The sequence below is a fragment of the Myxine glutinosa genome, chromosome 1, assembly GCF_964187855.1.
Source record: "Myxine glutinosa chromosome 1, kmMyxGlut1.1, whole genome shotgun sequence".
NCBI lineage: Eukaryota > Metazoa > Chordata > Myxini > Myxiniformes > Myxinidae > Myxine > Myxine glutinosa.
The window spans coordinates 37,815,381-37,831,385 of record NC_136261.1 but is presented as its reverse complement, the minus strand read 5'-3'; the positions used below and the strand labels follow the sequence as shown (position 1 = coordinate 37,831,385).

Genomic DNA, 16,005 nt, shown 5'->3' with positions numbered 1-16,005 from the left:
CTGCACCCTCCTCCTCTTCCTGGACCATTTGGTCAACACAACACACATCACCAGCACTCTCTCATACACTGCTCCACACACCTGTTCAGTTGCACACCTGTGCAATCACACCTGTTCAATCACACCTGTTCCTCACACACTTTTCACAATACACTTCCAATTCTCAAACACACGGCATCATCTCATCTAACTACTCCCCTCTGAAACTTGCGCTTCCCCGTCACCCCTTACATTATTGCGCTCCCTCGTCATTATCATCCACACTAATCTACCTGCGTCCCCACTACAGGTATCTGTCACTACCTAACCTTAACGTTACCTAATGTCAATCTCTAGGGCCCTACACACGATATATCCTAACCCTCCCGGGCTAGTTTTCACTGCCATCAACCCCATAAACCTAGTGCTCCTTTGCCCCCCTCTGTGAGGGATGGTGGATTGGCCATCCCATCACATGGGGCATCTCTTACTATAAATTTTGCTCGTCCAATTTCAACAAATCAAAAATTTGCCAATCATCTGCCAATCACTGTACCATTACCAATCATCACTCTGCCAATCCTTTGCCAATCATCAAATTTTGTTTTTCTAATTTCGGGTCCAGACCACTATCCTCATCATTACAGTCTACTTACTAATGCCTCTTGGTGCGCCAATTCACTTCCACAGCCCGGCTTCGTAAAGCCGAGCAATGAATGCGGGTTGTTTGGTGCCGGCGGCTGGATGCGTCCGACATTTGGTGCAGGGAAGGAGGTTTACCCGGGCCGAGATCCCACGCACCACCTCGGCACGGAGCCATCCCATGGCCCGATCTCGACCTGCCGGAATGCCTCAACAAAAAGGGGTCGCCATGACGACCCTTCCTATCGGGCTGCCCGTTCCGCCTAGTGGAGCACGGACGCGGCCGTTCCAAGCGAGGCCCAGCGTGGATCGCGTACGGCGGTCCTTTCGAACCCGCCGTGGTCCGGATCCCCGCTGGTCCTCGCGGTACGCGAAACCCGGCACGCACCGAGGGCCCGATTCGGCTATAAGTCGCTCTAACCGCTAACCCGGTTGCCGTCGATGCCTCGCCTGCATGCTTACACCCCGCAGCCCGTTCCTTGCTCACACATCCAGCCGTCTCCCTGCTCTTGGTCATTGCACCTTCTCTTACACACCCAGGTACACTCATTCCGCTCACAGACTTGGTCACACAACTGACCACCGAACACCTTGGCACACATTCGTCGTTCGCACACCTCACCAACACACCTCTTCGCGCCCCTCCTCGGTCACCTCCTCTGTGACAATCACAGGTGTGCTCTCACTCACACACCCAACCACGTGCCTCACTACCAACTCAAGTGTGCATTCCCACACACGCTCTACCATTCCAGGTGTGCTTCCTTCCATTCCAGGTGTACACCCTCTCTCACCTGCCACAACCAACTCACGCTCCGTGTCACTCTCACTACTTTCACCACCATTCTTGACAGCGCACTCACCCTTACTCTCGACAGCGCACTCTTTCCTCATGCACCTGTCCATTACACACCTTTCTCGCGCACACTCTTGCGCACACTCTCCCGTTACATCCTCTGTAACACTCACCACAGGCGTGCATTCTCCCTTACTTTTGACAGCGCACTCTTTCCTCATGCACCCGTCAGTTACACACCTTTCTCTCGCATCCTCTTGCGCACACTCTCCCGTTACTTCCTCCGTAACACTCACCTCAGGTGTACACTCTTCCGTTACATCCTCTGTAACACTCCTCACTACGCGCTTCCATGTGCTCCCTCGCACACGCGCTACGACCGACTCACTCTCGACAGCACACTCACTCCTCGGCGCGCACTTTTTCCTCACACACCCCAGAGTCGGACATTCTCGCACACCTCCTCCTTCGCACACCGTACCTGTCGCACACTTCGCCAACAGCCTCTCACGAACACCCGGGTCCAAAGCAACCCCCAAGCCGACTGAAGCTCCCCTCACATCATATACATTTCCTCGTATATCACCACTCACCTTGGCACCTCGTCTCTGCACCTCCTTCGCCACCTGCAAACTCTTTATTTGGTTAGCGAGCACATAATTATGAGTTGAGCACCGACCTTGTACATATTCCATCACCTCCTCCTGTATTTCTCTCTTAGTTTCTGTCCGTCTCTTCTTAATTTCACTCACCTCTTCTTCCACTTCCTCTAATTTTTGCTTCACCTCTTTTATTTCCCGGTGCGTCTCCTCAAGTCCGTCCTCTAAGGCTATTTTGACCGTCTCTATGTGCGTCCTCACCTCTCGGTCCTTCGTCTCCATTACTTCTGTCACCTCTTCCAACCTCGTTGTCAGTCCCTCACGTACCATCTGACATTGCCTCTGTGTCGCTATCAAGTCATTTTTTATTTCTTTTTGTGTCGCTTTCAACCCTCCTAATACCGCAGTGTTCCTTTGAACCTGCTCCACTAACTCCGTCTGTCCCACCATCAGCTGTTCCACCTCCTCCGTCAGACCCTCTATTCCCCCCTGTAACCGAGCCATATTATTCCTCACCTCTTTCTCTATACGCTTTTTACCTCGCTTTACCTCCTCGCGTACCCCCGAGACCTCCTCACTTACACCTCGTCGTATTTCCTCTTTCATCTCCTCCCTCTCTTTTGTAGATGCTGCCCTCATCTGTCCCAATTCATCCCTCTGAGCATCCAATTTGGTTTCTACCCCGATTTTTACCTCCTCTATCTGCTCTCCCATTTGTTTAATTTCTCGGGCGGATTGCTCCCCTATCTCCTGCAATTTGTCTTCCATCCTATTTTCTAGCCCCTCTAACCCATTTTTCACCCCCTCTAACTGATTCTCCTGGGCAGCCATTCTATTTTCCTCCCCCGTTAACCCATTCTTTACCTCTTTTATCCCGTTGTCTAACCCCTCTAATTTAGCTTCTAGCCGTTCCCCCATTTCTCCCATTTTGCCCCCCATTTCGCCCATTTTGCCCCCCATTTCGCCCATTTTGCCCCCCATTTCGTCCCTTATCCGCTCACCCTGAGCATCCATCCGGTTCCCCATTTGTCCCATTTGGCCCTCCAATCGCTCTCCCTGAGCATCCATCCGGTTCCCCATTTGTCCCATTTTGGCTTCTAGCCTGTCCATACTGTCGTTTTTTTTCTGCATTTCCACCATGAATTGGGCCATGAAGGCTTGCATTTGGGCCGCGCTCATTGGTTCCGCGGCCGTGGCCCCCTCAACCACGTGTGCGAGAGCGCCATTTTGTGCGCCTGATACCCCCTCAACCACATCCTCCATATACATTTCCCCGAGGTCCTGGGTCGATTCTACCCCGTCTATCTGTATCTCTCCCACCGGCATCCCGTCGCCTTGACCAGCCATGGCGCGATTTCAAAATTCGGGTTTTTGTAAAACAAAAGCAAATTTCGGCTACTCAAAATTTTGACCAATTTTTTTTTTTCTAGCTGTTTTAAAAATTTGGTTCGGGCCTCGTATCTCACTCCCCGACACCAATTGTTACGGTACGCGGTTAAGGATGGTATGTTTGCCGAGCGGAGGCTCCGCAACCGAACAGTTGTTCCCCGACGAAACTCGATTCACCCAAACGTTGGCCGTATCGCGCCACAGATACTCAATGTGGAAAAGACTAAGACGACGAATGCAAAGAGGAAGAAGAAGAAGAAGAAGACGTACAGAAGAGTAAGGGGGTTTATTATTATTTACACACACATAAGCAAAAAGAGCAGTCACGATTATTTACAGGTGACATGAAAACGCAGGTGACACAGTGAAAATTACTAGCTTATACAGACTTAGTTTACTACCCAGGACAGCACGAACAAAACAAACTCACGTACGCAAATGGATGGAAGGGTAGGAATCGTTTGGAGGGATGAGCAGGTGGGATCACAGGGCACAGCGAGCAGGTCCACTCCGGGCGGGAGGCGAGGAGCCGGCAGCTCCTTGTATTCGGCTTCACAGCGCACGCCGGCAGGGTCACTCGGCTGGTTGAAACAGGGCTGGTTGAAGCGGCTCTTTGTCAAAGGCTTTTCGTATCTCTCACGCAACTCCGGTGCTACTCTGAACTCTCTCCCGGTGGACTGCCGACCCTCTTACGCACCTGGACTCATCTGCCGTATCTCTCGTGTAGCTTGTCCCCAGCGATCGTCGCACCCTTCTCCCCAAACCTTCAGCGCGGGTCTGACACGCCCCCCTCGGTTTTGGTACCGCCCTCCCCCCGTGCTCTGTTTCGTGACCTTGTATGGTAATCCCACGGGCTTGTCTCTTTATCTGGGTATGGCGCCGACGGCACGCCCCTCGTGGCGAGCCACGGGCTTGTTTCCTTATTTGGGCATGGGGCTGAACAGCCCCGCCCTTCGTAGCGAGCCCTGGGCTTGCCTCTCCCTGGCGACCCCGCCCCTCCTGTTCAAACAGAGCACGGAGCACATATTCACTATCGCAGCGAAATGAGAGGGCGTGCATCCCACGCTTGTGAACTGCTTTACCCGCAGATGGAGAGTTTGGCTGGGAAATGGAAGTATTGAAGGGGCGCTATTCTTAATTGATTCGGTGCAATGGAGTATTATTTTAATGGAAGACAAGGCCTTACTCTAAAACACATAATAAGATATAAGCTACTGAACAAGGGTTTTATCGGGTCCTGCAATGTGGTGTTTCATGGAATAACTACCGGGACGCCCTTTTTACCTTTACACAACTCTGGAGGCAGGAGGGGCCATATCCAACCAATGTTACACAACAATTTACCACCACAATACACACAATCAAAAAAATGCAATCCTCATATCCGCAACAATATTAACAACCAAAGTTGTTCAGGTCTTTTTGAACACCCTGTATCGCTTAGATTGCGGCGTGTTCACGTGACGTCCCATGTTCCAGCTACCATCGAGGCTTGGTTGACCCCAGTTTAAGTCTAATGTTAACTCTCCACTCCAGGGTTGTGCCAATATTTCATGGCATGGATCATTTTATGCAATTTGCCAACCGAGCATGCCATAAATGGTGAGAGCAGTAGTTAGAAGGTACACCTCAAGGTCTCGATGAGAGAGCACACACTATGAAGACCCCTGAGGTAGAAAACGGTCTTGATGTCAGACATTATTAAATTTACATATAAATTAACCAGCTTAACTTATACAACTAAGCCTGGTGTTGACTTAACGGTTAAGGTGGCTGGCTGGAGATCTTAGGGTCCTCATTTCGAGCCTCTGGCATGTCGTTGAATTAACACCACGTGGGTTGACTCAACCTGTCATCATTTCCGAGGTTGGCGAAATGAGTACCACCTCCTTACCGGTAACAGGGGCACTGCATCAGTGGCACAGCTGCGCTTCAAGAATATGATGCAACCAGCAGTCACAGTTGAAAGGGTTACGCTGCACATAAAACCATCACTTACACAACTGCTCTTGGCCATGTCAAATGTGGACTTCAAAAGTTGTGAAAAATGCAGGTGCAGGCAACCTGCAGAGGTACACCTTACAAGAAGAACAACAAAAGGCTTTATATAATTACTTTTTTTTTTAAAGAAGGGAAGTCTAAAATGTCCAATGTACATGAAACATCAAACAATAACATAATGTGTGTTTTGCACAAACTTTGAGGTATTGTGAACATGACATGATGTAATAATAAGGTGATGTTTAAAAAATCATTTATATTTTTGCAGGGCAGAAGTTGATCATAGCTTTGTGAACATTTTGGTGAAAGGAATAGATAAGGAGACCGACATTACCTACAGGGTAAGAGTCTTGTCCCCCATGACACTTACTCATTAAGTGGCTACAGCAATGGAGTGAATAGGCAAGAGTGTAAAGGTCTCCAGCAATGAAAGTAAAAAATGATATTCTTATGATGTGGTATTTATGGCTTACTGGTACATCTGATCACTCCGGGAATGGCAAGGGGAGTCATGTTATTGGTGCACGAGTTATCAGAGTTACCACTATATTCGTCAAGGGTGTGTGTCTGTGTGTCTGTCTGTCCGCAGCATAACTACCCGATGATATCATCCGGTCTTGATGAAACTTGGGTGGGAGGTTGATATCGTGATCTAATTGTGTCCTGCCTAGAGTGGGGGTATTGCGCCCATTGTGGGTGGAGCGACACCCGAAAAAGATGTCTTTTTAGGGGGTAATCGAGTTCAAGCTGCATCTTCTCCGAGGGGTTTGGTGGAATCTGACAGGGGTTTCGGTATTTGGTTAGGTCAATGTCATGTGTCTGGCCCCACGGAGCTCGATTTTTCATTTTCGCCCCAAGGTCAAGGTCACAAGGTCACGAAATTTAGAAAAGTCTATTTTTGATGGTTTTATGACATTGTTCGCTTCCTGATAGGGTGAAATGTCGTACATGATCTTATATTATCACATACATCATGAAATACAAGTTTTCCAACAAATTTCAGAATCTTCGACCTTTGACCTTTGAAGGTCACAAAGGTCAAATTTTCAAAGTTGTCGGAATCGAACCGAATTTTCGGTATTGTGTAGCTAATTAAACTCATAACTGATTATACATTATTTTCTATCTCATTTCAAGGTCAGTAACCTTTGTTTTGACATTTCAAGGTCACAAAGGTGAAATTTTCAAAGTTGTCGGAATCGAACGGAATTTTCGGTATTGTGTAGCTAACTAGTCTCATAACAGATAATACATTCCTATCTATATATTTTCAATAACGGTTTTGACCTTTGTCATTGAATACCGCTCGCTCGTCAACCATCGTCGTCTCCTGTCTTGTTATCCTTATTATTGTTGCCAATTATTACTATTACTTTTATTATGTTATTCTAGGGCTAGGAGTTCAGGTTCCGACTGATGACTCCATCTTTGCTCATTGCTTACTCAGGTTCCTACTGATGACTCAATCTTTGCTCTTTGCTTATTCAGATTCCTACTGATGACTCCATCTTTGCTCTTTGCTTACTCAGGAGTTAGGAGTTAGGGCTAGGAGCTAGGGCTAGGAGCTAGGGCTAGGCGTTAGGGCTAGGCGTTAGGACTAGGCGCTAGGGCTAGGCGCTAGGACTAGGCGTTAGGACTAGGCGTTAGGACTAGGCGTTAGGACTAGGCATTAGGACTAGGCATTAGGACTAGGCGTTAGGACGAGGCATTAGGACTAGGCGTTAGGGCTAGGCGTTAGGACTATGCGTTAGGGCTTAGAGTTAGGGATCTTTGTTTTTCACATTTCTTTCTACTTTTTCACATTTTTCCTTATTCATTCTAATTCTTGCTTCTTCTTTATTTCTCTCTTTCTTCATCTATCTGTCCAAGCAGAAGTGAATTCTTGCAGAGATTTTTGTGGGAGGTTCATTTAGCTGCGCCTGGATGTGTTTGAAGGTTGTGGAGTAGCAGCTAAAACCCGAATCCTATTCAGGTTCTTACTGATGACTCCATCTTTGCTCTTTGCTTATTCAGGTTCTTACTGATGACTCCATCTTTGCTCTTTGCTTATTCAGGTTCCTACTGATGACTCCATCTTTGCTCTTTGCTTATTCAGGTTCCTTCTGATGACTCCATCTTTGCTCTTTGCTTATTCAGGTTCCTACTGATGACTCCATCTTTGCTCTTTGCTTATTCAGGGTCCTACTGATGACTCCATCTTTGCTCTTTGCTCTTTGCTTATTCAGGATCCTCCTGATGACTCCATCTTTGCTCTTTGCTTATTCAGGTTCCTACTGATGACTCCATCTTTGCTCTTTGCTTACTCAGGTTCCTACTGATGATTCCATCTTTGCTCTTTGCTTACTCAGGTTCCTACTGATGATTCCATCTTTGCTCTTTGCTTACTCAGGTTCCTACTGATGACTCCATCTTTGCACTTTGCTTATTCAGGCTCCTACTGATGACTCCATCTTTGCTCTTTGCTTATTCAGGTTCTTACTGATGACTCCATCTTTGCTCTTTGCTTATTCAGGTTCCTTCTGATGACTCCATCTTTGCTCTTTGCTTATTCAGGTTCCTACTGATGACTCCATCTTTGCTCTTTGCTTATTCAGGGTCCTACTGATGACTCCATCTTTGCTCTTTGCTCTTTGCTTAAGCAGGTTCCTCCTGATGACTCCAGCTTTGCTCTTTGCTTATGCAGGTTCCCCCTGATGACTCCATCTTTGCTCTTTGCTCTTTGCTTAAGCAGGTTCCTCCTGATGACTCCATCTTTGCTCTTTACTCTTTGCTTATGCAGGTTCCTCCTGATGACTCCATCTTTACTCTTTGCTTATTCAGGTTCCTACTGATGACTCCATCTTTTCTCTTTGCTCTTTGCTTATTCAGGTTCCTACTGATGACTCCATCTTTGCTCTTTGCTTATTCAGGTTCCTACTGATGACTCCATCTTTGCTCTTTGCTTATGCAGGTTCCTACTGATGACTCAATCTTTGCTCTTTGCTTATTCAGGTTCCTACTGATGACTCCATCTTTGCTCTTTGCTTATTCAGGTTCCTACTGATGACTCCATCTTTGCTCTTTGCTTATGCAGGTTCCTACTGATGACTCCATCTTTGCTCTTTGCTTAAGCAGGTTCCTCCTGATGACTCCAGCTTTGCTCTTTACTCTTTGCTTATGCAGGTTCCTCCTGATGACTCAATTTTTGCTCTTTGCTCTTTGCTTAAGCAGGTTCCTCCTGATGACTCCAGCTTTGCTCTTTACTCTTTGCTTATGCAGGTTCCTCCTGATGACTCCATCTTTCCTCTTTGCTCTTTGCTTAAGCAGGTTCCTCCTGATGACTCCATCTTTGGTCTTTGCTCTTTGCTTATTCAGTTTCCTTCTGATGACTCCATCTTTGCTCTTTGCTTATTCAGGTTCCTACTGATGACTCCATCTTTGCTCTTTGCTCTTTGCTTATGCAGGTTCCTCCTGACGACTCCATCTTTGCTCTTTGCTTATTCGGGTTCCTCCTGATGACTCCAGCTTTGCTCTTTACTCTTTGCTTATGCAGGTTCCTCCTGATGACTCAATCTTTTGTCTTTGCTCTTTGCTTAAGCAGGTTCCTCCTGATGACTCCAGCTTTGCTCTTTACTCTTTGCTTATGCAGGTTCCTCCTGATGACTCCATCTTTGGTCTTTGCTCTTTGCTTATTCAGTTTCCTTCTGATGACTCCATCTTTGCTCTTTGCTTATTCAGGTTCCTACTGATGACTCCATCTTTGCTCTTTGCTCTTTGCTTATTCAGTTTCCTTCTGATGACTCCATCTTTGCTCTTTGCTTATTCAGGTTCCTCCTGATGACTCCATCTTTACTCTTTGCTTATTCAGGTTCTTACTGATGACTCCATCTTTGCTCTTTGCTCTTTGCTTATGCAGGTTCCTCCTGATGACTCCAGCTTTGCTCTTTACTCTTTGCTTATGCAGGTTCCTCCTGATGACTCAATCTTTGCTCTTTGCTCTTTGCTTAAGCACGTTCCTCCTGATGACTCCAGCTTTGCTCTTTACTCTTTGCTTATGCAGGTTCCTCCTGATGACTCCATCTTTGGTCTTTGCTCTTTGCTTATTCAGTTTCCTTCTGATGACTCCATCTTTGCTCTTTGCTTATTCAGGTTCCTACTGATGACTCCATCTTTGCTCTTTGCTCTTTGCTTATTCAGTTTCCTTCTGATGACTCCATCTTTGCTCTTTGCTTATTCAGGTTCCTCCTGATGACTCCATCTTTACTCTTTGCTTATTCAGGTTCTTACTGATGACTCCATCTTTGCTCTTTGCTCTTTGCTTATGCAGGTTCCTCCTGACGACTCCATCTTTGCTCTTTGCTTATTCGGGTTCCTTTTGATGATTCAAATGTAGTATTTGGTTTTCCATTTCATTATGTTAGATCAGGTCATTGAAACCATCAGACCATGCCTCACGATTCTTAATTCCCAATAATAAAATTTACTTCCATGAGTGTGTCGGGGTTGGGGGGGGGGGGGGGGGTGGAGGAGGGGTTGGAGGGGAGGGACAATATCGCAAATCTGAAAACCCCTCGGGGAGTGGGGATATTGTTGTGTAATAACATTAATATTATGCTATTATCATTAGTGTTGTTATTGCTTTTGTTTATTAGAGGCGGCCTTGGAAAAGTGGCTGGAAGGGTCATGTTATTAACCCTTGTGGGGTATATAGACTGCAGTAGATCTGCGATCAGGTGCGATCATCGACGTGATGAGCATAGATTACCTCACGGATGTCGGTATTCCTCCAAATTTATTTCAGTTTAGTGTTTAATAGTAATAGCGACTGTTTCAAAAGGTAATCATACGTGTTTGTGGTTTATAATATTTTTTACTTCCGGTAGAGGCTTGTTGCTCCCACGGAAACGTCACGATAAGCTATTTACCGCCGCCACCAAAGGTGGATGGAGGTTATGTTTTCACCCATGTCTGTCTGTTTGTTTGTGAACAAAATATCTCAAAACGTTGTGGACAGATTCGGACAAAATTTGGCAGAGATGTCGCGTATGTCAAAAGGACGAAATGATTAGATATTGGTGAGGATCCGGATTCGGATCCGGCTACTAAAATTTTAAAATTGATTCTTCACCATTGGGAGATAGGGCCAACAACAATACATAGCAGGATATCTCAAAAAGGTGTGGACGGATTTGGACAAAACTTGTTGGACAGGTTGTGTGTGTGACAAGGAAGAATCGATTCAATTTTGGTGAAGAATATGAATGTTCAATCCAGCTAGTAGAATTTTTTTTAAGTGATATGGCCTACCAGGTGGAGGTATGCTCTCTACTGAGTGCCGTTCTAGTTACACATGTTAACACGGCGTTTGTTGAAGGACGAAAAACCACTTGGGGAGGTTGATATTATTCGTCCAAATAGTAATATTATTTTGTAATAACATTAATATTATGCCATTATCATTATCATTGTTGTTGCTTTTGTTGTGAGATTAGGCTTTGGAAAAACGCCACGACAAAGCTATCTTAACACGGATATACACCTCAACACGCAACCCCTTGGCAGGGAGACCCCCTTTTTTGTTGTGTGGGGTGGAAGTTAAATGTGAAATATGTTGTGTGTTGTGTGTGGTGAAAACTGGGTGTGGGGTGGAAGTTACATCGCTACAACATACAGTCACTTGAAAAAGTAAGTACATCCCATGTAAAGTTTTGACTTTTTCAACATACAGCTATTCGATCTTCATTTCAACAATATTGATAGATAAAGGTGATATAACACAACAAATATCATGAAACATTTACATTTTGTAGCCCATTGTATAATTTAAATAAACATAAATGCACATTTTGCATGTGGAAAAAGGAAGTACACCCCGACATTTATCACTACTTCAAATACCGAAAATTAGAATCTGGTGCACCAGCTCAGGTGCAAATGATTAGAACATCGTTAGAGAGGATCTTGGAGGAACTTGTCATATTTAAACCTCAGACATTTAGTTTGGTTTGCTCTTTGTTGTTGAAGTGTGCGGCGTCACCATGCCTCGATCAAAAGAGCTCTCTGAGGCCTTCAAAAAGAAGGTTATAGATGCCTACCAGTCTGGGAAGGGATTTAAAAAGATCTCCAAACAATTTGAAATCAATCATTCGACTGTCCGGAAGATCATCTACAAGTGGAGAAGATTCCAAACAACTGCCAACTTGTTCAGGCCAGGCCACCCCAGCAAGTTCAGCCTGAGAGCAGACCGCAAGATGCTGAAAGAAGTCTCTAAGAACCCCAGGATGTCATCACGGGACCTTCAGGTAGCTCTTGCCACTGTTGATGTCAAAGTGCACGAGTCTACCATTACAAAGAGGCTGCACAAATTTGATCTACATGGGAGGTGTGCCAGGGGGATACCTTTGCTGTCCATAAAGAACATCAGGGCAAGACTAAAGTTTGCCAATGAACACCGAGGCAAACACAAGCACTTCTGGAACAATGTGCTCTGGAAATATGAGTCAAAGGTAGAGCTATTTGGCCACAGTACCAGAAGACATGTTTGGCGAAAACCAAAGACAGCATTTGACCACAAGAACCTGATACCAACTGTAAAGCATGGTGGTGGAAATATTATGGTTTGGTGCAGCTTTGCTGCATCAGGGCCTGGGCAGCTCACCATCATAGAATCCACTATGAATTCTTCATTGTACCAGAGAGTGCTTGAGGATAATGTGAGGCCATCTGTCGGAAAGTTGAAGCTCAATCGAAGGTGGACCTTGCAACATGACAATGACCCTAAACATACCAGTAAATCCACCAAGGAATGGCTGAAAAGAAAGAAATGGAGGGTTCTGGAATGGCCAAGTCAAAGCCCGGATCTAAATCCCATCGAGATGTTGTGGGGGGATTTGAAACGAGCTGTACATGCAAGAAACCCCTCAAACATCGCACAGCTGAAATAATTCTGCATGGAGGAGTGGGCAAAAATGTCTCCCAGTCGATGTTAGAGACTGGTAGATAGTTATAAGAAACGTCTACTTGAGGTCGTTTCTGCCAAAGGGGGCAATACCACCTATCAGAGCCAAGGGTGTACTTACTTTTTCCACATGCAAAATTTGCATTTATGTTTATTTAAATTATACAATGGACTACAAAATGTAAATGTTTCATGATATTTGTTATATTATATCACCTTTATCTATCAATATTGTTGAAATGAAGATCGAATAGCTGTATGTTGAAATATGTTGAAAAAGTCAAAACTTTACATGGGATGTACTTACTTTTTCACGTGACTGTATGTCGTGTGACACTAATATCTCTGTCAAAATTGGTTGACATTGGATAAGTAACGATTGAATGTATCGTCAGACAGACAGACACGAAATTGCATATTTTAGTATGATGACATGATTGCCACTGCTTGCCTTGGTCAGGTGTTAAATCAAGGGCAAGAAGCAGTTTCTTTTTACCTGGACTTCCTCCTGCCAGGGAATTTTGATGGAGCACCTGCCCTTCAATTCCAAAGGGCTTCCAAGGTACGGAAATACAAATCACAACATATACATTGCAATCAAAATGTAAGCTTCCCCAATACCTCTGAGGTGTGTCAGTGCAAGCTTCTCCTCACTATTTCAATAAAGCAAAATACATCTCAACCATGTACATGTGTGTTTATATCTATTACACAAAGCTAGCACTCAGTTTGTCTTTTGTGTATCTGTCTGACGTCTATGCACTCCCAAACTGCTGGATGGAATGAGTTCAAACTGAGTGGTTGTACTTGCGGCGTAACTGGAAATTTTTCTGATAGTTAAAAACTTTCATAGCCCCATTTGCTTCGGTGTAAGTGACAAATTATCTTTGTAAGCATGTATCGTGTAGCGCCGTTCCTGCTAGGATTGGTTTTTAACAAGTCATTATTTTAAAAATCCTGATCTATTCTATGTTCCAGCACTTTCACAGGCCTTGACTTTGTAATAATAAAAAAATATTGCTCATTTTGTTGATTGGTTAATGCTATGAGAACCGAAACTTGCTTCACCTGAAATTTAAATTAAAAAAAATACAAATATATATATATACAAATATATATAAAAAAACAAAAAAACAAATATATAGGCACCCTAACTGTAACGCAAACGGTCACTTCCGTTGAACTTGGGGCTGACTCAGAAGAAGACCTTTGTTGGTCGAAAGCTTCTCGACAATTAAAGATCGACGTCCTGAAGCTACGTCCGCGTCTTATTTAATCTAACGATTATTTATTCAATACAAATGAGACGCCCTGCTCGTACTTTGGAGTTTCTACTATTTCTTACAGTTATATATTATATATATATATATATATATATATATATATATATATATATATATATATATATATATATATATATATATATATATATATATATATATATATATATATATATATATTGTCCTGTGGATGGCTCTATTAAGACAGCGTCCACCGATGGCTAATCGAGCTTACTTTGAGGCATTTCCAATTGATGGCGGACGATATATGAGCAGGAAGAAGAAGAAGAATACCGACTCACCTTTTCGGCCGCCGCACGCAGGCGTCTTCACCCTGCAAATCAATTCATCCCGGGACGAAATGAAGGACATTTTGTCCTTCGTTTCCCATTTAAATCCATCAATTTGATTTTCCATTCGCTCTCTCCGAGCATCCATTTTGTTTTCCATTCGTTCACTGCGCTCATTCTGTCGCTCCTCCATTTGCCTCATAAAATTCATCATGGCCTGAAAATCCATCGGAGCCGTCTCTATAGTGGGGGAGGTTCCATTCCTATGCTCCACCCCATCTATTAATGAGCTCACTTCGAACCTCCTCGGCATCTCCATCCTGCGCGCACAATTCAGCGTCCGCCATTACGCTGTTGGCTAAAGCATTTCCCGCTCGCGTATTTTACCTCAGAAGAATAAAAATTTAAATTTAGCGGCGCAATGCTCGCGTCTCGCACACCAATTACTAAACAATTTATAGCTCCTCTGACTACGAAAAATGTGTGTCCGAATGTCGAGCGCGGTGTACACTCGGCTGTGTGGATCTCAGCCGCGGACAAAATAATTGTCCATCAGGTCCGAATCTCACTCCCTGAAACCAGTTGTCCTGTGGATTGCTCTATTAAGACAGAGCGTCCACGGATGGCTAATCGAGCTTACTTTGAGGCGTTTCCAATTGATGGCGGACGATACGTGAGCAGGAAGAAGAAGAATACCAACACCTTTACGGCCGCCGCACGCAGGCGTCTTCACCCTGCAAATCAATTCAACCCGGGACGGATGTAAAATGTACAAAAGGAATATTTATTCAATGGAACCCGAGAACAAAGAAACGCGCCGGTAAGAACTAAACCCCTATATCGGTACGTCCCCACACCAGACTTATACAACGGACACAGGAAGAATTAATGAAAAGCAATCATTGTGTTTGTGTGGTGTAGCTTATCTCTGTCTGGATGCAGCATCCATCAGGAATCATTGGGCCGTTCAGGCTCCGTAAGGCACCGGTGTTGGCGTGAAGCAGGCCTCCCCACGCCTCCGTTCACCAGGCCTCAAGGCTTCCTTGGTCGCGCTCCACTAGGCCAACGTACGCCACTGCACGGCAAGCCTTGTTTGCATGCTCGGTCCCATACACAAACGCAGGTAAGGAGGATCGTCGATGCTCCACCGTCCGTCGTCGCCCAACAAGCCAAGGTCCAAACGGGAAGAGAAGGCAAGAAGGGAAGAGAGGTCCGGGCAGGAACGACTCCAAAGACGCGAGGGAGGCAATGTCGGCCAAGGAGTGGTTTAACTGCCCGTCTTGTGACATCAGCTCTCTTCCCCTCCAACCGGTGCGTCACTTCTTGCACGTGTTTCGCGCCCTCCTCCCTGATTGGCCGAGCGCTTCGCGCCTTTGGTGTTATGCCATCTGTCGGTGGCCAATCAGTGTGTCGCTCCTTCCACCTTCCTTCCACCAATCACGGGGAAGTTTCCTGCCCCTCCCCTGACCAATCACAGTCCTTCTGGGCATGGCTATTTCCTGCCTGGTCAATGTCTGCTTGCCATGCCGCCATAGTGTGTGGTCGCTTCCTGTCTGTTTTTCCGTAAGTTATTGTGGCGGAGGGGGGATTTAATTAATGTGGTGCACTATTGGGCCTAACAAATGGATATGAGTGCATTGCCATACGGGACACCGGAATGATCACATGTTTGACATACTGGGGAATTAGCATAGTCCCTATACTACCTATCACATGGCCATCCTTGTATGACCACGAATATACACTTAAACCGAACAAACCGCCTAAACAAACTTATTACAGGTGATGATTCCCTATCCCGACAGCCGTAGCATAATACCTACGCAGATATACCTGGATCTATATATGTCCTTACCCAAAATTCATAACAATATATATAATAAAAGGTAGTGTGTGTGTGTGTGTGTGTGTTTGTGCGATTAGTCTCCTGCATAACTCAAAAAATATACAAAAATATACTCAAAAAGTATTAAAAAATTAATAAATAAATAACCTCCAAAACCATGAAACCTAACGGCCCCAAACTCAGCATGCATACTAAGGCAACTCCAAGGTAATGCATGAATGAAAACTGGGTGTTTGGGTGTGAACT

At 45.1% G+C, this 16,005-nt stretch overlaps 1 protein-coding gene across 1 annotated transcript in view; it reads left to right on the top strand.

Annotated features, from left to right (window-relative positions):
* LOC137422976 (integrin alpha-L) overlaps positions 1 to 16,005 on the top strand; it is a gene marked incomplete in the record, with an annotated part of 211,928 nt that overhangs the window by 182,008 nt on the left and 13,915 nt on the right. Inside the window, 2 exon segments of the mRNA XM_078771064.1 lie at positions 5,675 to 5,747; positions 12,804 to 12,905. Of these exon segments, the coding sequence (XP_078627190.1) occupies positions 5,675 to 5,747; positions 12,804 to 12,905 (175 nt within the window).